This window comes from Venustampulla echinocandica, assembly GCF_003357145.1.
Source record: "Venustampulla echinocandica strain BP 5553 chromosome Unknown scaffold_0, whole genome shotgun sequence".
Lineage (NCBI taxonomy): Eukaryota > Fungi > Ascomycota > Leotiomycetes > Helotiales > Pleuroascaceae > Venustampulla > Venustampulla echinocandica.
In genome coordinates, this window is record NW_022474205.1 from 2,053,112 (window position 1) to 2,078,095 (window position 24,984).

A 24,984-nucleotide genomic window follows, 5' to 3' on the forward strand; every position below is an offset into this window, starting at 1 on the left:
TTACGCGGTCCGTTCCACAATGGCGTAGCAACCACTGGCGCGCTGCAGCTTCCAGGCCTCGGCGTGGCAGGCTTGGCCAGCGCCCTGCGCTCCCCCAACCACCAAGCTAGACGAGTACGCCGGGAACCCCGCCAAAGCTTCGACTTCGACTCCTACAACCGTCACCGCCAGCATATCGACATCATCACCAACTCTATAATTGTGACCTATTTACTACGTACTGTGTATCGTTTCCACATTCTCGGTTCGATTCTTATATTCTATATCTCTGCTGGAGCCTCCATTTCTTTCCGTTCGTCGATGGCTTCATAGCAGACCCGCATAGCTACGCACCGCCCACGCAGGGCAGCGCTTCAAGATGAAGTGGTCGGCGCCCTTCTCATTTGTTCCGAAGGCGGTTACCTTCATTACTGCTGCAGTATATCTGGCCGTGATTATCCCTCTTATCATCGTCCATGAAACCGTTCCGCCCGCTCCAGCCAGTCCAACTCCTTATGCCGGACTAAATATCACCGAAGCTTGGTTGGATCTTACCCAGTTGACCGATGGCTACCACCCCTTCAACAGCCGGAGGAATGATGAAGTTCGGGATTGGCTCTTGGCGAGGATCGGGGAGATTTTGAGTAGCAATGGTGTTAGCTGGGAGACGGATGGCAAAGCAGATCTCGAACCAAGCCTACTTTCCAATTCGATCCCCCAACACCTCCGATCACGATCTCCTCCCGCTGCCATAGTCTTCAATGACGTCGTCGCCAATTACACTAGCACCGCCCTTACAAGCATAGGGGTTACTGGACGCCGAGCTGGTATTAGTACCTACTTTGAGGGAAACAATATCATCGTATATATCCGAGGTACTGAGGATGAGGATGGCCAGTGGTGGGAAGCAGAAACGTCCAGCGACACAGCCAAGGTTCACGGCAAAGGAGGGGTAATGGTAAATGCGCATTTTGATAGTGTGTCAACTGGATATGGTGCCACGGACGATGGCGTGGGTGTTATCACTTCGCTACAATTGATCAAATATTTCACAACTACTGGCAACACGCCAAAGAAAGGAGTCGTGGTTCTGCTCAACAACGGCGAAGAAGATGGTCTATACGGGGCAAAGGCGTTTCTGTCACATCCAATGGCCTCCTTCGTACACACTTTCTTGAACTTGGAAGGAGCCGGTGCTGGAGGCAGGGCAACGCTGTTCCGTAGCACCGATACTGAAGTCACCCGCGCCTATGGCAAGGCTAAGCACCCGTTTGGGACGGTGGTAAGTGCCGATGGGTTCTCACTAGGCTTTGTGAGGAGCGAGACGGATTATGTGGTCTTCCGCGAAGAAGGCTTCCGAGGACTTGACGTGGCATTCTGGGAACCGAGAGCCCGATATCATACGAATCAGGATGACGCGAAACACACCTCTAAGGACTCATTATGGCACATGCTGTCCGCCTCGGTAGAAACAATGAAGTATTTGACGTCCGATTCGAGTAATACCTTTGTTGGACCACGTGGAGATGGTGCCAGCCACAAAGTCAAGAATGGACGAGGAAGCGATGGGGTATGGTTTGACCTATTTGGTCGAGCCTTCGCCGTCTTTGGTCTCCGAACGCTTTTTGCCTGGTCGGTAACCCTACTGGTCGTTTCCCCGCTTGCCATAATACTCGTCTCATATATTCTGGCTCGGAAAGATAAATATTACTTCTTCACCGGATCAGTCAAACCATATGGCCAAGATGAAACTGTCTCTATAGGGGGTTGGAGAGGAGCTTTCCGGTTTCCCGTGGCTTTCATCATTGCAGCCGCGCTGAATGTCGGAGCTGCATTTTTGCTCCGAAAGCAGAACCCTCTGATCATTTACTCGTCTCAGTATGCTGTCTGGACCATGTTCTGCTGCTTGTACTTCTGCACATATTGGTTCATCATGGCTGGCTGCAACTTTATGAGACCCTCTGTTTTGCATCGTGGCTATGCCCTGTTCTGGATGTTCCTTTTCGGGTGGGCCATCCTAGTTGCAGCCACTATGTTCGAGGACCAGTACCAGATCAGTGGTGGTTACATGTTTGTATTCTATGAAGCTGCGATATTTCTTGCGGCTTTCATTAGTCTTTGCGAGTTATTTGCACTTCCCACTAAAGCTTCCCTAGTAGAAGCTGCGCTTGACGAGCAGGAAGCGAGGGATGCTACTGATGCTGTCCCGAGCGCTGATGCAGTTATTGCCTCAAATAATGTCGGCAATGATGATAATGATGCAGAGGCTAGTGAGACAACCCCTCTCGTAGGTGGCAACGGGCATCGGGCTACTATCGGCACCACATTTGGGACGGGCTATCGCAGAAGATCACACCAAGAGGCGAGTAGTGGTGCTGATGAGGACAATGATGTGAAAGACGACCAGGCCTTCGGTGGTGAGCAGCAGTGGTCTGCAAAACTACCTACCTGGACTTGGATTCTCCAGTTCCTCATTCTCGGTCCCTTCACTATAATCATCATTGGGCAGGTCGGCCTTCTGCTCGCCACAGCAACAGCGCAAACCGGCGCTGATGGCAGCCCCCTTTTCCTACCCTACCTCGTTACGGCACTCTTTTCGGTCCTGATCCTTCTACCGCTAGGGCCATTCGCCCACCGCATAACTCACCACATCCCGACATTCCTCTTCCTTGTCTTCATCGGGACACTGATCTATAACCTTACCGCCTTCCCTTTCTCAGCCGAGAACCGCTACAAAGCCTATTTCCAACAAACTGTAGACTTAGACAGTGGTATCAGCCGTGTCTCCCTCGTCGGACTCGAAGAATATATCCGAGATATCATCTCCTACATTCCCTCCTCAGCAGGGCAGAAAATCGACTGCACAGAAAATCCCATGATCAAATCTGGTCTAGATTTCTGCACCTACGAAGGCCCAGCGCCCAAAGTAGTCAACAATATTGAAGACGGCATCCCCCCAGAAAAGGCGTACTCGAGCTGGCTTACCTACAACGTAACCCGCAACCCCGGCGAAAACAAGGCCACGTTCCACATCTCCGGCCAAGAAACCAAAGCCTGCATCCTCCGCTTCAACGACCCCTTCACAGCCTTCCACGTTAAAGGCGCAGCTCCCAGCAATGGAAAATGGGCCGACGTCCCCGCAAGCGGAAGCGACCAGATTAAACTCTGGCACAGAGATTGGAATCGCGAGTGGGTTGTGGACGTAGAATGGCCTGTGAGCGAAGGGAAAAGAGAAGGTGAAGAGGGACGCAGTGGAAGAGTTGTGTGCTTATGGAGTGATAACAATGTCCCTGGCGTGATACCTGCATTAGATGAAGCAAGGAGATTTGCGCCCAAGTGGACGAGTATTGTGAAATTGATGGATGGGTTGGTGGAGGGGAGTAAGGCGTTTGTAGTCTGAGGTTTTTGTACGGCTTCTTTCCGAGGCAGGAAATAATATTTAGGGGGTAATATTAATGAACTATGAGTGTTTGTTTGATTTGAACTTATTATGGATCACCTAAGTAGGTACGTAGGTATGAAATGGGACTTTTACAAGTACACGTTTGACGTGCAACCTGCCATAAATTTGCCAACATGACTCCCCTCTGTTGCGGGATGCTACATGGCTTAAGCGCACCAAATCTATTCCTCAGAATTGGATCTTGCTCTTACTCTAGTTTGAGAATTTGAGGTATTTTCAAACCGACTATGCATTGAGACATTGAGTCACTTAGAGTGGATACGAATTTGCGCTGTGCTTGCTGCTGAGTCCTGGGTATTGGGTTGTGGTTTGGATCGCGGTTGGCAGAGCACTCAACTCTGCAGAATAGAGGATTAGAGATGAAATAAGAGGTCGAGAACACCACAGCACCTCCCAACAAACAAATATACCAACCGTCTTAGCATCTAGTAGCAGTCACTGATATAAGCAGACGGCACAGCAAATATATCCCCATGGATCAATCCTCATTCATCATATCTAAATCTTAGGTATTTCTTTATATTATTTATACAATCGCCCCGCCCCACTTCCTCCCCTCTTAAATCTCCTTAGTCCTCACCCCCCTATCCTCTTTCTCAATATCCCTTTCTACCATCTCAATCCCGGACAGACTCGGGAACCTCTTGCTGAAATCCGCCATGTAATCTTCTTTCTCCTGGGGCGTCATGTCTGGTCGCGCTTGAATGGGGCGCGTGGGGAGAGATGTGGATTTGGGAGGGGAGTTTTGCGGGTGGTGCGATCGAGGACCTGTGCTGATGCTGTTGAGGTGCATGGGTTTGGGGGGAGCGTTTGGTTTGGGGCCGCCGGTTCTGGAGACTGTGGCGGGGTTGGGTTGGGGCCGTGTTCGCGGGTAGTCGAGGTCGTTTTGGAGGGGCATTGTTCGAGCGTGGACGGTGCCGTGTACTATGGGTTTCCGTGGGATGGCAGGCTGTCCGTAGGGGTTTATAGGCGCGTGCTCGAACTGCTTTGGGGCAGGGCCACTCCCACTGTTGTTGGTGTATCGCCCATAACCCTCGGCCGTCTTCTTTGGCGAGTGTTGATTCTCGTCAAGGAGCGTCTTCACTTTATTTTGGATACTCGCTGCGCGGGACACGCCACCGATGCTTCTCGGTGCCGTAGGTGGTCCTCTTTCAGCTAGTCGTCTTCGGTACTCAGCGGCGGCATTTGCTACGCGCGCTTCCTCCATGGAAAGCCGTCTACGCTCGAGCTCGCGTCTTTGCTCAGGAGCCATGTTTTCCATGTCGTCGACCGCCATGCCATCATCGCTCCGTCCATCAGTGGCTTCTGATCCAGCGATGGGCGTCAGTTCTTTCCGTTCCATATCCTGCAAGGGGCTTGGAGTCCGTGGTGGCGGCGAGCTGGCATTGGTTTCGAAGCGCTTGAACGCATCTCCAAATTTTCCAGCTAGCAGGTTCTTTGTTCCAGACAAAGATGGCAAGCTGGAGCGCTTCGATTTATTATTGGCGCCACTGCTTCGCCTTCTATCCTTCTTAGTAGAGTCGTTATCTTCCATTGTGCGGAGGAAGTCCACATTCGACTCGATGTTAGTTTCATCTGGGCTTTGATCTGTGATCTCTGCCTCGAGTGGCTTGGTATACAATGGTCGGTTCTCCATTGAAGACCTGCCGCTCGACTCCTTCTCCCTCAAGTAGTCTATATTAGACTCTAGGTACGTGCTAGTTGGTCTAGGCCGAGCATTACTTGACTTCGTCCTCGCGATCGGGTCTAATGCATCGCTGCTGGGTCTACCACCTTCGAGCGACGGGCGTGATGATGACGCATGTCGCGCATGTCCCCGAGAAGCGGACCTGGCATGGAGAGTCTGATTCTCACCAGGACGAAGAAGGGGTCCTTTAGTTGTTGTCGCTTCTTGATTTCTTGGAAGGCTTGCTGACCTATGGTGATCTGAGGTCGCTGGAAAGCGGTAGACAGGGGATGGACCATACTTAGCCGGTTGCTGGCCACCTAATGGTGGCGTGGTTGAGGTCATTGTACCCTGGGAGACGTACACTGAAGTTTTGGGACGTGACGGAGTTGGCTGGTATACGACATTTTGAGGGGATGCCACAGATTGCAATTCCGGATTGCTCGAGATTATCTTCTGGGCCCGAGAAATTTTGCTGGAAGCGGTTTGAGCAGGAGCTGAAGGTTTTGAGGAAGCTTCTTTTGGGGGCAATGCAAACGCATCATCAGCTAGCTTTTCGGTCACTCTTTGGCTGAGATCACGAGGTTGGCTGGACTTCGCTGGCGAGCTCGCTTCAAAATCGAATTTTCCGGCATCATGGAGCAAAGTAAATTGATCCAAGCTTGGAAATCGATTGGAGATCTCGTCCACGGGTCCTGGAGGGGCTTTAGCATCCAAGGCCGCAAACGGGTCGCTGCTAGTCCCTCGCATTGGGGAGGGACTCGGTTTCGGGGTATGTTCTTTTGCACTTGTCGTGGGCCTTCCCCTGCGCATCGGGACAACATCAGGAATAACCTGCTGCTGTTTTGTTGGCGGTGAGAAGACGGCTCCCACAGTTGGAGGCGATGCCACATGTGGGCTTGGAGATGGTAACTGCTGATTGCGCCGTGCTTCTGATGCAGTACGCCCGGAATAAATCTACTATCATGAGCACCACAGTCCAATTGATTTTTGATTTGACATACATCTTTAATAGGCACCTCAATCCCTTGCATCAGACACGCTTCACGTAATACTTGGTAAATGTTGGGTCGAGATTTTGGGTGTTCTCTCAACATGGACGCTTCAAAAATTAGCACTAAGTTGCCGACAAGAGATATTACAGCATACCGATAAGTTTCTTTAAATTGTCCGAAAAGTGAGGGTAGCTGGGGAACTTGAAGCTTGCATTTAGAATTGCAAGTTGCCCTTGGGCTTCAAATGGGGTCGTGTAATAGCACAGCTTATATAGGAGCACCCCAAGAGCCCATATATCCGACTTCTCGTCGATCGGTTGTTTTCGATAGACATCAATCATTTCTGGACTTCTATATTGGAGGGTAGTATGTTTCTGAACATCATCTTCGATGAGTCTGCATTCAGAGGCGGTGGTCGCCGCAGGCCGCGGTGGGGCAGTCGATCCAAAATCGCACAGCTTGAACCGGTTGGATTTGCCCGCCGAGGTAATTAGGACGTTTTCGACCTTTAAATCTCGATGTAATAGCGGAGGTTTGAGATAATGCATGCATGCCACGCCCTCAGCCACGTCGGAGAAAATCTTCAAGATCTCGGGCTCAGTCAATCGGTTCTGCAGTCGGGTGTTCATAAAATCAATCAGACCCCCTCCATTGCAGAACTCCATGAGTAAAAACACCTCATATCCGCCACCTTTTAACTGTGATGCATGTGAATCGTAGTATGTAACAATCGGTCGGTGGCCCTTCAGCTTCTTCATGGTCTCTACCTCGGTTCGCATATTCGCCAGGTTCTCCTTGTCCGGCACGGCAACTCGTTTGAGAATGGCGATGTCGGTCCCATCAACAGGCTTGGGCATCTTGACCAGATAGACATGGGCAAATCCTCCCTCTGAGAAGTATTTCTGAATGACCACCTTATGATTTCCCACTTGTATCTTTGTCCCTGGTGCAAAGGTGCCGGGAGGGGCAGTAGGATCGGTCATGGGAACTGGGGCCCCAAAGACCGCTGGTCGATGTGCCGTCGCGGGCATCGCTGAATCATAGGAGGCCATAGTGCCTAGGCGACGGCAAGAGAGAGAAAGCTGGGGCTCGAGGAGCTATTGTCACCGCATTGGAGGAACTGAAGACAAAGTGGGAAATGAGCTTCAAGCGACCGTTGGAGGAGTTGGGCAAGATTGATATTGATATATTGCACAGCCCAGGGGTATTGGGGGGTGGGGTGGTAGTGAGGAGGATCGTAATGGGGCGGTGTTCGTGTACGTGGAAGTGAAGGCAGAGGCAGAAACAGAGGTTGAGGTTTGGCATAAAGTAGATCAGGACTGACTCCAGGTTGACAGGTGGATGGAGATGCATGTGTCCCACGCCTTACGCCCCATTCTATTCTGGGCCTAGCGCCTCAGGCTGAAGTTGGGGTCTCGGTTATCACAGGATCCAAGACAGACGAGAGACACAGGTGACAACGGGCGCGCGGACTTGGGTTTAGAATAATAAGGGAGTTACAGTACGTGGCCAATCTGTTTTTTTTTATTAATTTGCGAGATGGTAGGTAATATTCTAGAGGGGCTGTAGAAGTTAAATGTGTGGCATTTCTTGTATACATTCTGATGTTGCCTTTGCTGCTCGTGGACTAAGTGCGCATTCTTTAAAGGTTATTACATGTACTCTCGTGCTCCGTAGTGTTGTACCTTTTACTTCGTAACCCAGATAGCGAGGGGAGGCTTCAAGATTAATGACCATGTTAGTAGAATTTTGGTATTAGAATTTGAAAGAGATGAATTCTTAGTTCTTTTATAACATTGCCTACCTTGGAGGCACCTAGGTACCTCTCTAGGTAAGGTACCACGTACAAGGGGCTCCGTCACGTGGTACTCAGACCACGCCTCACATCCCCGTGCTGCGACTTGATTTGGACTCAAGCGAAAGAATTTCTGTCCTTTCACAGCAGGTCACTTCTGCAATTCAACAGTTCCAACGATTAATCTTCCAATACGAGGGTAAGCAGGAGTATGTGGCTGGCATCATCAGTATAATACCTACCTATATCAGTAATAAACACGGAGTAAATAGCTTGTGATCATCCAAGATCACCGTTAGCCATAGCACCTCTGTGACCCAAGCACTGACTGCGTAACATCCGTTTCTTTGCTTCCATTACTCGTGCTGCGTACTCCGTACTCCTGTCGATCCCGCAATGTCTGACCCACCCGACATCCAAGGTTGCGTCAGCGGTGGTACAGAAGAGCAGCAGTTGGACGGCCAATCAATCAGGGCAGATCAAGCCAACGAGAATAGAATCCGATAACTGGATTTGACCCTTGATGTTGATGCCACGTGACTATATCTTGGGGGGTTCAAGCCTTCTTGTATGGTATCCTCGATATGATCAGCTGGTACGGGATTTAGATTCGCATTGTGAATATGGAGGCGTCGAGGACCAGGACCAGCGAGCAAAAATAAATAAAGGGATGAAGGGATGCGAGGTTCTCGTCAAGGTGTCTGCCTCCGAGTCAGCCAGCTATTCACCGTCCAGGCGGCAAGCGGTGCGCGTGATGAATGACACTTATATTCTGCTTGCTGCCTGTAGCAGTAGGTGGCAGTAGGTATGTAGGTAGGCAGGCAGTTACACGCTTTGAAGCTGCTCTCTGTGTAGGTAGCGTAGATAGATAGCGTAGGTAAGGTGGGTGGGTACCGTAAGGAGGTAGGGAGCTCTGTCGTGTTCTGTTCCTCGCATTCCATTCCGGCACTCCGGGCAGGGCCAAAGAAAGGCTGGAGCTGGACGCTGGACGCTGGACGCGTTCAGCCTTATGATAAGTCGACGGGCCATGCTAGTTCCAGTGGCTGTTGGTTCGTACAAAGGCAGGCGCTGTGGTCTCCTCTGGTTCTGCCCGGTGCAGTGACGGTGATTCTCTGTGTCGAGTGTTGTTGCTCTGTCTCTGTCTCGTGCGTGTGCTTGGTATATTGCAGAGCAGGCAGAGCGTAGTTGATCTGTGCAGTGCAGTGCAGTGCAGTGCATTGTAGTGTATTGTATTGTATGGTCGCAAGAAAACAGAAACCCCCCCTCCTCCCCCCTTAACCCTTAAAGCTTCTTCTCCCTCTCTCGTCCCTCCAAAACCCGACAAAAAAGCTCAACGCGCCCAGGATGGCGAAGGCGCTAGTGGGCGCCCCCTAAGCGAACAACCCGGGGCGGTGCGGGCAACTATAATATGAGGGCGAAGACCCCAAGAACACGCCGGAGACAAGCTGCTGCTGCTGCTGCTGCACCGCCGAACCACCGCGACCAGATCTTTCTCAACACCCGCAACACGCAACACGCAACACGCAACTCCCAACTCCTTGCACCCTGCGTCTCGCCCACCACCCTTTTAACCATCCACCATCCATGCCCAGGCTATTGCAACGCCAACACCCCAACCCAATACGCCACTGCGCTATACAACACTTACACTATACAGCAAGTAGCTCAATAGTACGTATAGTACAATACTGCACAGCTACTGCCTGAACTGCTTGGCGGATCTACTTCGGCCTCGGATCCAAGGCTGCAACTACTATTGACCCTCGACTTGCTACGTCTTCAGGTTGAATATCGCATTCGAGCTATACCACGACGAAGACTCCCACCTTCTACACCGCCACCATCCATCTCCTCCCATCCAACGAATACATGGCGTGTTTTATTCTCCAGCTTCTGACTTTCAGATAAGGTGCATGTGGAAGACGCGTAGTGGAGAGTTGCGAGTTGCGAGTCCATAGTCCATAGTTGAAGATGGCTTCCAGGTACGTACCTTTGACTTATTCCTCCTTACGCAATCGCGACTCGCGACTCGGTAGATCCTCGGCCCTTTTCAGCTAGCTAACCTTTTATGTCACGTGTAGCAGACTCGACCGCCTTGTCACGTGTGTTCCCCCCCCCTTTTTTAAAAATAGATTCATCTCCCCGAGTGTTATGCCATATAGCATATAGCATACAGCTACATCCGGTATAACTCCCATGTTAGAAGGTATATACTGACAAGTATCACGCAATAGGCTACTAGAGACGGGCAGCACCCCGTTGATCCGCAACACCGCCGCCCAGCAGCTCGCCGATGTCCAGAAGGCCCACCCAGAAGAGCTATTCAACCTCCTTACCCGGGTCGTCCCCTATCTCCGCCATAAGACATGGGAGACTCGAACTGCAGCCGCAAAGGCTTTAGGGGGTATTGTCGATAATGCAGAGAAATATGATCCTAATCCTGATGATGGCTCAACAAAGGACGAGTCCAAGAAAGAGGAACACGAGAATGGCTTCCCCATCAAAAAAGAGGAACCTGTTGAGGTCGCCCCTCTGGCTGATGGCCAGCTCAGTCTAGACACCCTCGATATCGTGTCGGTTCTGAGGTATGGAAAAGAACTACTGAGAGGGGGAGGGAAGGAAATCGACTATGCCCTTGCGCACCTAGACCCTGCCCAGCGCCTGGCCCACCAGAAGAAAACACTATCCGGTCGTCTAGGTCTATTGGGAGAGTATATCGACGATGATATGGACATTGATTTTGCGATAGCTAAACCAAATGGCGCATCCGCCTTACCAACCCCTGCGAATGGACACCCGGCTGATAACAAGAGCATATCAATGCCAGCAGTGACGCCGGATGAGGCTGGGCTGAGTGCCAGGCAGCTCAATCAACTGAAACGAAAGCGAAAGCGCGAGGCACAAAATGCTGGAAGCAAGAACCGGCTCGTAGACCTATCCATCCGACGTACGAGCACGATGGGATCAGCCGACGGAGGTGACGCAGTAATGTCAGATGCCAACGACGATTCAAATTCAAACGGCGTATCGGATTACTTCTCGTTGGAGAGGACTTCTGAAGTTGATGAGGATTCGAAGGTTGTTTCCGAATTCAAAGGCCCTGCTTTACCCATCAAGTCGGAGTTGGAGACCGAGGAAGAAACAGAAGGTGCCGAATGGCCGTTCGAGCGGTTGTGCGAGTTTCTTATGGTTGATCTCTTCGACCCACAATGGGAGACGCGACACGGGGCTGCTATGGGCTTGCGAGAAATCATCCGGGCTCACGGAGCCGGAGCCGGCCGTATGCGATCAAAAACCCGGCAACAAAACGATGTATTAAATCAGCGCTGGCTTGACGACCTCGCCTGTCGCCTGTGCTGTGTCTTCATGCTTGATCGATTCGGTGACTATGTCTCCGACACCGTTGTCGCTCCCATCAGAGAGACCATCGGTCAGACTTTGGGCGCCTTGCTCATTCATCTTCCTGCGAGCAGTGTCTATGCTGTCCATCGGATATTATATCGAATGGTAATGCAAGAAGATCTGCAACTGGACAAACCTGGATGGGCTGTATGCCATGGAGGAATGATAGGGCTGCGTTATTTGGTTGCTGTACGGAATGACCTTCTCCTCAGGGATAACGATCTCATTGATGGAGTCATCCGAGCGGTCATGAAAGGCCTGGGCGACTGGGATGATGATGTACGTTCGGTTAGTGCGGCTACTCTCATTCCTATCGCCAAGGAGTTCGTCAACCTGCGACCAGAGGCGCTAGATGGTCTTATCAACATTGTTTGGGAATGTCTTTCCAACCTCGGAGATGATCTGAGTGCTAGTACCGGTCAGATCATGGACCTTCTAGCGAAGCTCTGCAGTTTCCCAGAGGTATTGGAGGCTATGAAAAAGAATGCGGCGAGGGACTCGGAGCATTCTTTTGCACTCCTGGTTCCACGACTATATCCATTCTTACGACACACGATCACATCCGTTCGATCAGCAGTCCTCAGAGCTCTGATGACTTTCGTCCATATTGAAGGCGAAGGGACTCGAGACTGGCTTAATGGCAAGATCCTGCGACTCATATTTCAAAATATCCTTGTCGAACGAAATCAAGACACCTTGAACCTCTCATTGCAGCTTTGGAGGGACCTAGTTACCCATCTCGCTAAAGATTCCTCAAATCTTGCAGAGCAGTTCTCAGCACATGTTGATCCGCTCATGCAACTCACACTCCATCCTATCGGAGTTTCCCGCCATCCTTTGCCTATGAATGCAACTCTCTTCCAGAAGCCATCCGGCAGCACATATTCCATGCCGAGTGGTGTGGTTCCCGTGTCCGCCCGGCCAATTTCTCCGCCAGGCGTTACGGAACCTCCGCCAAAGAAACAGCGACGGAAATTAACCAAGATGGTTGAGCCCACCCCAACAACATCGTCTCATGATGTCGACGGGCATATGATGCAAGGAGATGTTGATTTGGTTGGCATGGATATCTTGATTAGATCCCGCGTCACAGCTGCTCGTGCGATGGGCCTCATCATGTCCCGAGTGCCAACCAGCGCGCTTCAAGCCTATGATGCTAGCATTATCCCTGCGCTGTCATCTGCGTTCTCTTCCACACAGCTTGCTGCGTCGCTGATCGTCGACGAATACGCCGATAACTGCATCTCCAAAGAAGAGCCCAAGCGGTTCATCGACCTGCTCGTTAAGATTATAGAGTCGGAACGACCATTGCATTATAGAGATCTGGTGAGCTACACACAGCTTGTTCGTACTCAATGCTGCCAGCTTTTGAATACCTTCCGAGATGTTGGCAAAGTCTCTCAGCACCGGCTACCCACACTTGCCGTCGTTGTCCAGGGAGAACCGGAAGCAGGACCGGATGCCTTTTCAATACAAACCGCAGATAGGTGTGTCAATGAGGATTTTGACCGGCTAAAGAAGGCACTTGCACCTGGTCAGCGATTGATTGCAACACAAGCACTGTCAGAAGCGCGCGAGACCGTAGTAGAAGTCGTTGATAACGCGAAAGCCATCAAAGAGCAGCGAGATGTTCGAATCAAGGCTGCTGCTGCCAGCGCGTTGGTCGCCATGAAGTTCTCACCGAAGAAGCCGACACATATAATCAAGGCAATGATGGATAGTGCCAAGAAGGAAGAAAACTTCGAACTACAACAACGATCTGCGGCATCCCTGGCCCGACTTGTGGAACTCTTTGCAGATGGTGGTCGGTCTGGACCAGCACAGAAGGTGGTGGGCAATCTGGCCAAGTTTAGTTGCCAGGAAACGTCCGAGACCCCTGAATTCGCACCAAATGCGAGCTTCACAAATGCCATCCAGACTCTTCGGAAAGAGGAGGACCGTAGAGATCACCCCGATGCTGCTAAGTTTGCGCGGGAACAAAAGGCTGCCCGCATCGTCCGGAGAGGTACCAAGGAGGCTCTTGAACAGCTGTGCAACATATTCGGTGCCAGCCTCCTCGAAAAGGTGCCAACCCTAAAATCAATAATCGAGAATCCACTACGGTATACGTTTTCTGGAGACCTACCAGCGGATGCGAGAGACCCAGATAAGGAAGTCGGACAGCCAGCTATTGATGCCATGTCCGTCCTCAGAGCCTTAACGCCGACTTTGAATAAGGATTTACATTCTTGGGTCATCTCACTGCTCCCTTTCGTTATCAAAGCACTCCACTCAGACCTCTCGGTTTTCAGATACATGGCAGCAAAATGTCTCGCCACAGTTTGTTCCGTCATTACTGTCGAGGGCATGACAATGTTGGTTGAGAAGGTTCTACCATCAATCAGTAACCCGGTCGATCTTAACTTCCGCCAAGGTGCTATCGAGGCTGTATACCATCTTATTTCCGTGATGGGCGATGGTATCTTGCCATATGTTATCTTCCTCATCGTGCCCGTTCTTGGCCGTATGAGCGACTCTGACAATGATGTTCGTCTAATTGCTACTACAACTTTTGCAACGCTCGTCAAACTCGTGCCCCTCGAGGCAGGAATTCCGGATCCTCCTGGATTATCACAAGAGCTTCTGAAGGGTCGTGACCGCGAGCGAACCTTCATCGCCCAACTGCTGGACCCCCATAAGGTCGAACCTTTCACCATACCTGTCGCAATCAAGGCTGAGCTTCGGTCCTACCAACAGGAAGGTGTCAATTGGCTCCATTTCCTCAATAAATACCATCTTCATGGCATTCTTTGTGATGATATGGGTCTCGGGAAGACTTTGCAGACGCTCTGCATTGTAGCCAGTGATCATCACATGCGCGCAGAAGAGTTTGCAAAAACCGGATCGTCTGATTCTCGACGACTTCCATCTCTCATCATCTGCCCGCCTACGTTATCGGGTCATTGGCAACAGGAAATCAACACCTACGCACCTTTCCTCTCGTGTACAGCATACGTTGGACCTCCCGCTGACCGAGCTCGATTACGAGATCGCCTTGGACAAACTGATGTTGTCATCACTTCCTACGACATTTGCCGTAATGATACTGATGTGCTGGCTCCTTTCAACTGGAACTATCTCGTTCTTGACGAAGGCCATTTGATCAAGAACCCCCGAGCCAAGGTCACTCTCGCTGTGAAACGTCTTATTAGTAACCACAGACTCATTCTATCTGGCACTCCAATTCAGAATAATGTCTTGGAACTCTGGTCGCTGTTTGACTTCCTGATGCCTGGTTTCCTCGGAGCAGAAAAGGTCTTCCTTGACAGATTTGCCAAACCCATCGCCGCAAGCCGCTTCAGCAAATCGTCTTCTAAGGAACAAGAAGCAGGTGCGCTAGCCATTGAGGCGCTCCATAAGCAAGTCCTACCATTCCTCCTTCGGCGACTGAAAGAAGAAGTTCTGGATGATCTACCACCCAAGATTCTACAGAACTATTATTGCGACCTCAGCGACTTGCAGAAAAAGCTCTTTGAGGACTTCACGAAGAAAGAGGGTAAGACACTTGCTGAGAAAGCCTCTACCGGCGATAAAGAGGCGAAACAACACATCTTCCAAGCGTTGCAATACATGCGCAAGTTATGTAACTCCCCAGCCCTGGTCATGAAGGAAGGCCATAAACAGTACGACGAGACGCAACGGCTATTGGCAAAACAAGGCACGAGTCTTCGCGATCCCGCCCATGCTCCAAAGCTTACCGCTCTTCGCGATTTGTTGGTGGATTGTGGAATTGGTGTCGAGCCTGCTGCTGAGGGCGATCTTGCGACTTACGTATCACCTCATCGCGCCCTTGTATTCTGCCAAATGAAGGAGATGCTTGATATGGTGCAAAACGATGTGCTAAAAAAGATGCTACCATCTGTGCAGTATCTGCGCATGGATGGATCTGTGGATGCCAGTAAACGACAGGACATCGTCAACAAGTTCAACTCCGATCCCTCATACGATGTCTTACTCCTAACGACAAGCGTTGGCGGTCTTGGATTGAATCTAACTGGTGCGGATACTGTCATTTTCGTGGAGCATGATTGGAATCCCCAGAAAGATCTACAAGCCATGGACCGCGCGCATCGTATTGGCCAGAAGAAGGTCGTTAATGTCTACCGATTGATCACCCGGGGCACCTTGGAAGAAAAGATCATGTCGTATGTTCCCCCTTCCCCTCCTCCTTCCCAAACCAAGTATGTAAATATATACTAACTCGTTTTTTAGACTCCAACGCTTCAAAATCGACGTTGCCTCCACGGTAGTAAATCAACAAAACGCCGGTCTCGGAACCATGGAAACAGATCAAATTCTAGACCTCTTCAATCTGGGCGACACGGCCGATGCGCCTGCTCTCTCTGGCGGGAATGAGGTCGAGAGAGAGGAGGATATGGTGGATGCCACGGGAGAAGTTAGGGAGAAGGGGAAGAAAGGCTGGCTGGATGATCTGGGCGAGCTTTGGGATGATAAGCAGTACGAAGAAGAGTTTAATCTTGATGGGTTCTTGAAAAGTATGCATCAGTAGGGCGATGATACTTACTGGATTCCTTAGTATCGGACGGATGGCAGATAGCGAAGGGGAAATGGGGTGGAGGGCATGGAGGGATGGGGAATGGCAATATCTCTCCGCCTTTCCGGATGAAAGGCATGGACGAAACAGGGGAGTCTGTACTCTTTTTTTGAAATTCTTGCTTTTATTGTTATTTGGTGCGTCATGCATAGCACTGGATACTGGTTGGGCCAAAAGAAAAACAACACACGGCGGCGTTTTTTTCCATCACGCTTTCACCTCATGTCTCGCTTTTGAGGGAAAAGATATGCATAGGTACGGAAAGAAGGAAGTGCATACAGACAGGCAATTAGTTATTACGTTTTTTTAATCCCGTTTTGTGGGAGGATGTGGTGCGGGGAGGTTGTATGATAGACTGGACTGGGGGAGAAATGAGACGATGATGATATTACTTAGGTACTGACTGGGCTTTATCATCATATGGTGACCTGCTTTAATGGTAAATTTGCGAAGATGGGTGGGTATTGGAATACGTGAGTGCAGTTGCAGGTGTTGATGAAGGAAGTGCATGTCAGATAACTTTCGACTTTTATTGACTCTATCCTAGAAGAGAGCTTATGGATCTAGAACTATGTGTTCAAGAACCAACCTCTCCACTACTAACGAGACGACGAGACGACGATATAACGCATACCTACTTTCCAGACCAGGAAGGCAACTCTCCAACGCTAGGCGCATCAACTCCCCAACCCATCCGCAAGAAAGAAAGCACCGCAAGAAAGAACGGCAAGCTAGCATAACGCCCGAGATATCTCACGCCCCCACGCCATCACCCTATCCAACCTCAGACCCACTCAGCTGCCTCAGCACCACCCGCGATATTCACCCATCCTTCACCATCCTCACCACCATCATCACAGTCCCTATCCGGCTTCTCAACAAGCTCGCCCTCCTCACCCTCTAAAGGCAGCTGTGAATCGGGCACGTACTTCGGAGTCAGTGCCTTACAGACACCACCGAGGACCGAGGACGTGTGCGAGGAAGCTGGTTCAGGATCCGCAGCACCATTGTCGGCGCTTGGCATGGACATCCAGATCTTGCGGTAGCTCTCCCAGAGTACGGTGTCCATGGCGTCTTTGGAATATTTGTAGGTTTGTTCTCCCGCAGTACCAAAGCTATCGTTATCTTTCTTGGTGATATTTCTGTGGAAGCTTTCTTGTACAGTCTTCTGGGGATAATCGTTGTAGATCTTCGTATTCAAAGCGGTGCTGCTGGCAACATCCAGGTTTTCGGTCTTCTCCTGAGCTTGGGCTCGAATAGCGGATGATGGTGGTGGCAGCTTCTCCTGAACCGGGCTCTTCACCTTTGGCTCCATGAGACTGGCAGCTGCTTTCTCCCAGGCCAGTTCGTTGCTCTCCTCCTCCGCCATATTAGCCGTAGTGGACTGTGTATCCTTGGTAATCATCATCTTTCCACCCTTCACGTCCCTCATAAACTCCTCAAAGGAACCCGCGTACCGCGCCTTAGCATCGACAGCGCAGAGAGCACAAAGTCTACTGAAATACCACTCCTTGTTTCTCATGGCCATGTTGCCGCACGGAGTTTCGTGGTTGGTGCTTCTGCACTTGCCGGCATGAGTGATTTTTCCGTCCTTAAGCGGCACCTTGTGCTTGCAAGAAAAGACTCCAGTAGTGAGGTAGCACTGTGTAGCATAGCCGTTAAAGTGCACGCTGGGACTTCTGTTATCTCCTCCCTTGGGGTTGAAGGAAGTCTCGGGCCGCTCTGCCATCCGCTCTATCATCCGCTCTGACCTTTTAAGAGGTGGGTGCGGCGGGACGGCGCGATCGCGGGCTTGAAAAGGCATCATCGCTGGTTATTTTTGATGATGGTTGAAGTTGTTTATCACGAAGGATTGTGGGTGGTTGTGAAGTTGAATGGAGATGGGAGATGGGAGATGGTGGAAGAGGAAAGGTTTTGGAAGAGCGTAGAGAAGTTTAAGTAGCCGTTTTATACCGCCTTTTTTGCCCTTTGTAATTCACTGGTTGTCACCAATATGTCATCAGGGACTTGGGAGATGTCAATGAGGAACAAATGCAGAACCTTGACTATAAATGCATGCCAGTGTAGCACTGAATTTATTTCTAAGGGATATATATCTAAACACTTAGTAGTAATTATAACTAAAATTGCATTCAAGGTACAAAGTCGACGTATAGCAAAGCTTCCTCACTTATCTAACTTGCGAAAAGAAAGATAGAGTTAAAATATTAAAGGAAAAAATGCTGGTGGGAAATGTATAATTATCCTAATTCTACCACAGATGGAAATTCAAGTAGAGTCAGGGCTTTCTTTACTACCCTTCTGGCCGAGCCCTGAGTAAACAGTTTTTGAAGCAATTCAGGCGTATCTACAACTCAGGAATATGGAGGTAAGGCGTAGATATTAGACAAGAGTGCCTGGTGCCGTTAGAAGGGAGAGTCGTGCTAGGTTTTTTGAGTACTATGCAAGCTGTAAAAAGTAGTTTTGCTATCACAATCTAGATACCTCCTAACAATCAGGCTTACTAACCTCGCGCCCTACTTTAACAGGTTGTAAGCCTACATACTTTGATTGCAGCAATCGCCTTAGAAATCTGGGCAGGGTTGTGTGCTATGGTCACAGTTTAACCCCCCGAATACCCTGCAAATTTGCAAAGCTTTTAAGCTTGATCAGTGCAAACACTAGAGCGGAATTCCAAGCCCCGAAATCGATGATCGTAAGATCTTTAATTTGTCATCCATCTCACCAATGAATTTTAACCTGTTGCACTACTAATGCGGAGTGTAAGCCTGCATGCAGCGATACCCGATGCTTAAACGGAGTTCCAAGCTAGTACACCAATTAAGCTGTTGAAGGCTATTAGGCTCTATAGGCCAAACGTGACTTTTAGCAGATACGAGTAAGTGCTAAGACTTTTAAATGAAACCTAATCGGCAAATATCAAATAAGAAATGCAAATACGGTAGCATTATTGAGGGTATTTTTTAGCGCTCTATGTTATACAACTATATATTAGAGCTATTCCACTTTAGAGAGGATGAATAGCTCGAATTTTCAGATCTTCGCCACTTTCTATAACCACTATAATGGGACTACTCTTTATCTTCACACTCCTCCTCGGGGCAGAGCTTTCAATAGCTAGTCCACACCCTATGGTCACGCCAAGTCCGATTCTAAAGCGCGATGACACCTGGTCAATGTCCGCCAGTTGTAAGTCTTCTACCAAGCCCAGCATTTCAAACTCGATATCCACATAGTCCTTAATGCTAACAGCTCGATTAGTATGTGAACTGAATTATGTTGTTACTGCAATATCAAAGATGGAACATCCGTAAAATTCCCGGCCATCTCACGCAACCAAACTCCTAATCTCCTAACTCAACCTAGACCTGCCACCTACGGACCTCTCAACTACACATCCTGGTGCTCTAACCTCCTCCGCCCCTATACCGTTTATGCAACGTACACCACCCTCTCCAAAACCAGCACACATATAATCTCCACCGCAAAAGTTATCACAACTACCGACGGCCTCTCCCGCACCTCCACACTTCTCTGCCCAACTCCCTTGGCATCCCCTCCGCCCTCGAGACTCTGCGGAGTCTGGGCAGTCATGAACAGAAAATACTCGGAAACGGCGTTTTTGAACCGTGTGACTGATATTCCGAATGCAGAGACATGTATGCAGAAATGTTTGGCTGACAGCAAGTGTAAGAGCTTTTTGTATGTGAATACGCCGTCTGGGACTGGTTGTACGTTCTATAGTTTGCCGGTAGCCGACGGTGTTGATGACCTCTTGACTACTGGGAGTTATTACGATCGTGGATGCCCCGAGCTGCTTCCTGTAAGTCCCTGTTGATATCCTGTGGCTCCAAACCTCCCTTGGATGGGTTTTCAGAGAGAAACTAATGATGGGGAAAGCATGATTGTCTCACTACCCCACCAAGGCCTACCAAGGGCCCTGCCCTTGCGAAACGCGATGATTATTTTCCAGTAGAGGAGATACCATACCTCGGCAATGAGATCGATGTGTGGATAGGCTGTTCGTGTTTGATTACTAGTGCGTCACCGCTATATACAATTAGCCAGACGTTGGAAATAAATCAAGGTCCACAGACGACGGTATGTTTTCTTTCCCTCGGATTCGCGTTGGCAGGAGAGATATGGGGTATTAGCAGGAGCATAGTTGCTAATGTTATTGAACTGATAGACACAAACCACGGAGACAAGAACGGTGACTACGACGAGCTTTTTGCATTTGACGACTAGCTATTCGTATGTGGCGAAGAGATCAATCGGTTAATTGAATAAAGGTTTTGGTGTGTTGAATATAAGCTGTTGGGATCGAGGATTGCAGGAGATGGATATGGTGGCATCTGGTAGTAAAGATAGCTTAGCTCCCGCAATCCAGTTATAGAAGGTGCTTTGGTAAAGTTTAGTAAAATGAGCGAAGTATGGGACGGAGACGAATATTGTGAATTAATGAAGATTATCGTAAAGGGAGGACGCGATTACACGTCCAGCCTTCGGAATAGAGTTGAAGGGATTCAGGGGCTTGTTAGGTAATCCATCTGCTTCGGCTCCGCCACAACGGGTACCTGCACAGAACTAAATACTCCGTATAGTGCAACACCCGCCATTTCCTTGGAATTCTCCGCACAATGTGTTATTGCACTTCTTTATTAGTCTTGGCCATATATCTCGTAATTGTGTATAGATATCCAGGATTCAGTAGCCCTTACTTTCTTCTCTTGCCTTCTCCTTAGCTTGGTATCGTTGCACACGACATTGCCAGATTGCCAGCTAGAAGATATCGATATCAGGGTACAGATCGTACAGTGCCCCTGCCTCGAGTTAGCGTTGTGATACATGTACATGTACAGTACATGTACCTATGTAGATCCGATCACTTTGCTCCACTATAGAGTGCAGATCCTCTGGTTTCTTACTTCCTAGCAGCACAAGTAACGACAACCACACCATTTATCAACATCGCGACTTCGTCCAAAGACAACTATGGATTTTAGAACTACAGAAAATCCAATATTAAGCGGCGATGGAGGAAATATTGCTGATGGACCGGCCTCGAGCACTACCGGCACGCTGCGTTTACCCTGCCGGGACACCGCCGATATAGCAATCTTGGCATCGCGGCCATAAGTCTTTATCAATATCCTCGTCCATACAACGACAACTACAATTATGCCTTTGGCTGTTACTGTCACTATTCAGTCCCTATGGCGGGTTACCGCCATTATATACGGCGGCTCAAACACCTAGCCGCCTCCCCCGCCTTCCTAGGCATATTGATCTGCCTCTGCCTCCTCACAGCCCTCCAATGCGCCCTCCGTTATGGCCACAGTTGGTACGGCAACACGTTCACTGCGTCTGCCGAGCCTACTGCGTCTGTCGAGGACCCTGAAATCGATTGGTCCAAGCTGGTTTATGTACAGCATGTCACGTCGCCGGAGTATCTGTGTAATGCTCTCATGGTCTGGAGCCAGATTGAAACGATTGGGAGTCGCGCCAAGGTTCGTGATGCTCTCTCAGCTATCGGGGATGTTATGAGTGTTGACCATTTACTGATATGGGTATCGCAGCGCCTCATGATGTACCCATCCCACTGGGACCCCACCGAAATCGATGACTTAGACCCAGAGCGAGGCCTAACTCACACAGCCCGCCTCCTTCAAGCCGCCGAGAAAGACTACTACGTGACCCTCCACCCCGTAGAAGTCCTCAACGAAAACAATACTTCGCAATCAACATGGGCCAGTTCCTATAGCAAACTCCTCTCCTTCAACCTAACATCATACTCCCGAATTTTATCCCTGGATGCGGCCTCGATCGTCTTACAAAACCTCGACGAGCTATTCCTCCTCCCCAAAGCTCCAATCGCAATGCCCTATACCTACTGGGGCGGACCGTCAGGGTGGGCCTTCTCCAGCCAGTTGATGCTTCTCGAACCCTCCTCCACCACGTTCTCCGCCATGGAAACCGCAATCAAGGACGCGAAAGAAGATGAATATGATGTGGATATAATCAATAAGCTCTACAAAGGAAAAGTCCTAAAGATCCCCCAAAGACCCTATAATCTCCTCTCGGGGGAATTCAGACGTGCGAACCACCGTGCCTATCTTGGGTCACGGTCCGCGAAATGGGACCCAGATGATATTTTCGCCGAAGCGCGATATCTGCATTTTTCAGACTGGCCGATTCCGAAGCCTTGGATGAGCGCGAGGAGGGAGTTGTTGAATAAATACATGCCGAGGTGTTCGAAGAGTGAGTGGTTTGGTGCCACAGATTGCAGAGATAGGACAATTTGGCTGAAGCTTTATGCTGATTTTGCTGCGACGAGGAGGGCGGTTTGTGGTCCTGGGTTTGAAATGCACAGTCAGGACTTGCCGGCCGCTCCTATATATAGACACGGGAGATGGTTCCATCCTGATGATGTTGAATGACTTTTGGTTAAGCCCACAGAGAGTTACGGTTTGTTGTTTTGATACCACTTTGGAATGCTATATTGATTACTTGGGAAGCAAATGCCAAATTCAGCGTCCATGGATTTATGCATCGTTTCTAAAGTGAACCTTAGCTCTCGATGACGGTACATGCCTATCTCCCTATCCCCCTTGGCCTTGCACAGCACCCCTCATCTCTAAAATCCCCAATACCCTTTAATCAGCCAACCGCTATAAACACTCAGGCCGAGCAACACCACCGTCGACCCAAGGAATCCAAGTGGTCTTCCCACCCCATTTCCTGCATGCCTCCCCTTCTTCATCAGTCCGAAGTCCGCATGCGCAACCCTTGCCGCAAATAAGAACCCCGCGACATAGTTCAGATACTTCTTGTCTCCACCGTTGAGCTCGCAGACGACGAGTAAGGCGTATGCCAGAGGGACGTTTTCTTGGAAGTTTCCTTGGCACCGGATGGCTACTTCAAGCGGGTCGTCAACTGGGTGAGCGGGAGCTGAGTCGGAGGGCTTGTCTTTCTTGGACTATGATAGATCGTTAGTAAACGGGTATGTACAGGAGCGAGATTGGTGAGGTTACATAGGTAATGTTTTGGCCTAGGGGAACGCGGTGTTTGATACGTTGGTATACGACCCGGGCGCAAAGGAGGACGTAGTAGATTGTGAACGGTGCGGCCCAGGTTCCCGCAGTAGCTGTGGGAATTGTTAGTGGGAAGCCTTTCTTCAAGCGATGAGAATTGCACAGTTGTGAACTGGAATTGGCAAAAGTGAGATGTATGAAAGAAGGATTGGAGTTCAATGCGACGGTGGGTATAGGAACGAGATTGTAATATATAGCGTTACGCTATGAGATCGATAGATCGATAGACTTACGGAGCAGCTGACGGAGGTTGGGGCCAATTGATGCCATCGTGAGTTTTTGGTGAGTTTCTAGATAAGTAACGACGTGACGTGACGAGACGAGATGGCGTGTTGTAGATCTGGGGATTTGTTTATTCTTTAGTAATTCGAGTAGACCGCTCACCAAGTACAGCACTTATAAGTCCACATATATTTCCGCTCCGTAGATAATCAACAGAGCTTTGTCTTAGCAATGGCCAATCTACAATGCCATATTGCCACTATTTATCTAGATACTCTAGTCCGCTGAAAAACTAGAATACTAATTTCCTACGCATAAAACGGACCCTCCTAATGGACGATCTATTCATCTATATATCCGTACATCCGTACCGACGGTGTAGAATCCATTCACCGCCGAGCACGGGATCTGAATTTACTCCGTTACCGATCATTTCTGGAAAGAGGAAGCAATAGACTACAGGTTCTGCAGGACAGTGCTCTGACGGTTATTGCGTTGGCTTGCTTTGAGGTGAATGTTGAGCGGGATTAGCAGAGGCCAAATTCTCTAGGTCATAGAAGTAGATGAAGTTGTATGTTCTAGTAGCATTGCAACAACAGCACCTGCTCACTTAAGTTTGGCTAAGCCAACCTCAAATCTACAAACTTAAGACGAAAATGGGTGATAAGTACCTAGTGAAGAGAAGGTGCCTAAGGGGTCTAATGTTCTATAGTCTAGCCATCTAAAGAACCGTATTCCAGAGTCTCTGGATGATAGTCCAGTATCTTTCCCCGTCTTTGACCATATGAGCAGCATGGCCACTATCATGATATTTCTCCAACTCAACAGTATATCCCTTCTTCGTAGCCTCTTCCGCGTGTTCATCCACGTCCCTCCAGTCAACCATATCATCTCCCTCACTGTATATATACGTCCTTGGCGCAGCAGTATCAAAGAGAGCTTTGTCGTTAAGCACCTTTCTCAACCTTTCTATCATATTCATCTTTCCTAGCACCGTACAGTACACTTTCAACAAACGCAAGAATATTCCAACCAAAAATAACCCAAGCACTCGTAGAAATACATTCTTGGGCATACCGATGGCAAAGGCTCGCTGGGTGCCTTCGTACGATGCCTTTCCAGGACAACTATCAAGTACCATCGCGCTCACAGGCAGTGCCCGTCCTGTCTTCTCGCGAAAGCTCTGTGCGATCAACATACTCGTGAAACCTCCACCGTTGGAGAAGAAATGGAGGAGCAGTTTCGCATTCGCATGCTCGGCCAGAGAATATAGGATTTCGAGGACGGGTCTGATGCGGTTGGCATTGGCGGTTGCAGTGCGTATGGTGACATCAAGGTAGTCTGTCGTGACGATGAGTATCCGTGACGATGGGTAGAGTTTCTCGTAAATGGCCGCATACTTGGCTAGAGCTCGAGGCTTTGCACCCATCCATCCTAGAAGGAGGATAAGGTCTGGTTCCTGGTTTGCTGTGGGGACTGTGGGTGGAGGTTGGTGGAAGTATACGGCTTGGTTGAGACGGGAAAAATGCTCGAGGCCAGTTGAAACTTTGGCCGACGCCATCTTATTCAGTTTACTTCGAAGTCACGGCCAGCTAGTCTTCAGTTCTTCTTCGACCTACCGCCTAAATGTCAGATACGGATAATGGTTGAAGGCATCGTGGGGCTTGGTGCCATAATATATACCCCGTCTGATGGCGATCTTAAGGTACCTGAGGCTGGTAGACTATTGATTGTTGGGATATTCATGCGACCGCACGATACCCGCACCTCGGCA

At 49.6% G+C, this 24,984-nt stretch overlaps 8 protein-coding genes across 8 annotated transcripts; 4 read left to right on the forward strand and 4 right to left on the reverse strand.

Annotated features, from left to right (window-relative positions):
• Nucleotides 1–358: 358 nt before the first annotated feature.
• Nucleotides 359–3,379, forward strand: BP5553_00632 (Peptide hydrolase; the record flags this gene model as incomplete). The annotated part of the gene is made up of 1 exon (XM_032009255.1): nt 359–3,379. One exon carries the CDS (start codon nt 359–361, stop codon nt 3,377–3,379), a length of 3,021 nt encoding a protein of 1,006 aa, XP_031873309.1.
• Nucleotides 3,380–4,001: 622 nt separating this feature from the next.
• BP5553_00633 (Protein kinase-like (PK-like)) lies at nt 4,002–7,155 on the reverse strand (the record flags this gene model as incomplete). The annotated part of the gene is made up of 3 exons (XM_032009256.1): nt 4,002–6,065; nt 6,113–6,210; nt 6,258–7,155. 3 exons carry the CDS (start codon nt 7,153–7,155, stop codon nt 4,002–4,004), a joined length of 3,060 nt encoding a protein of 1,019 aa, XP_031873310.1.
• Nucleotides 7,156–9,869: 2,714 nt separating this feature from the next.
• On the forward strand, nt 9,870–15,849 carry BP5553_00634 (p-loop containing nucleoside triphosphate hydrolase; the record flags this gene model as incomplete). Its single annotated transcript, XM_032009257.1, has 3 exons — nt 9,870–9,880; nt 10,133–15,484; nt 15,552–15,849. The coding sequence occupies 3 exons, from the start codon at nt 9,870–9,872 to the stop codon at nt 15,847–15,849; spliced, it is 5,661 nt and encodes a 1,886-aa protein (XP_031873311.1).
• An 829-nt stretch (nt 15,850–16,678) lies between these two features.
• On the reverse strand, nt 16,679–17,698 carry BP5553_00635 (uncharacterized protein; the record flags this gene model as incomplete). Its single annotated transcript, XM_032009258.1, has 1 exon — nt 16,679–17,698. One exon carries the CDS (start codon nt 17,696–17,698, stop codon nt 16,679–16,681), a length of 1,020 nt encoding a protein of 339 aa, XP_031873312.1.
• A 1,261-nt stretch (nt 17,699–18,959) lies between these two features.
• Nucleotides 18,960–20,142, forward strand: BP5553_00636 (uncharacterized protein; the record flags this gene model as incomplete). Its single annotated transcript, XM_032009259.1, has 6 exons — nt 18,960–19,083; nt 19,156–19,204; nt 19,261–19,717; nt 19,795–19,915; nt 19,963–19,995; nt 20,084–20,142. The coding sequence occupies 6 exons, from the start codon at nt 18,960–18,962 to the stop codon at nt 20,140–20,142; spliced, it is 843 nt and encodes a 280-aa protein (XP_031873313.1).
• Nucleotides 20,143–21,110: 968 nt separating this feature from the next.
• BP5553_00637 (uncharacterized protein) lies at nt 21,111–22,334 on the forward strand (the record flags this gene model as incomplete). The annotated part of the gene is made up of 1 exon (XM_032009260.1): nt 21,111–22,334. The coding sequence occupies one exon, from the start codon at nt 21,111–21,113 to the stop codon at nt 22,332–22,334; it is 1,224 nt and encodes a 407-aa protein (XP_031873314.1).
• Nucleotides 22,335–22,531: 197 nt separating this feature from the next.
• On the reverse strand, nt 22,532–23,258 carry BP5553_00638 (uncharacterized protein; the record flags this gene model as incomplete). The annotated part of the gene is made up of 3 exons (XM_032009261.1): nt 22,532–22,873; nt 22,929–23,041; nt 23,222–23,258. The coding sequence occupies 3 exons, from the start codon at nt 23,256–23,258 to the stop codon at nt 22,532–22,534; spliced, it is 492 nt and encodes a 163-aa protein (XP_031873315.1).
• A 673-nt stretch (nt 23,259–23,931) lies between these two features.
• Nucleotides 23,932–24,771, reverse strand: BP5553_00639 (uncharacterized protein; the record flags this gene model as incomplete). The annotated part of the gene is made up of 1 exon (XM_032009262.1): nt 23,932–24,771. The coding sequence occupies one exon, from the start codon at nt 24,769–24,771 to the stop codon at nt 23,932–23,934; it is 840 nt and encodes a 279-aa protein (XP_031873316.1).
• Between the last annotated feature and the right edge of the window lie 213 nt (nt 24,772–24,984).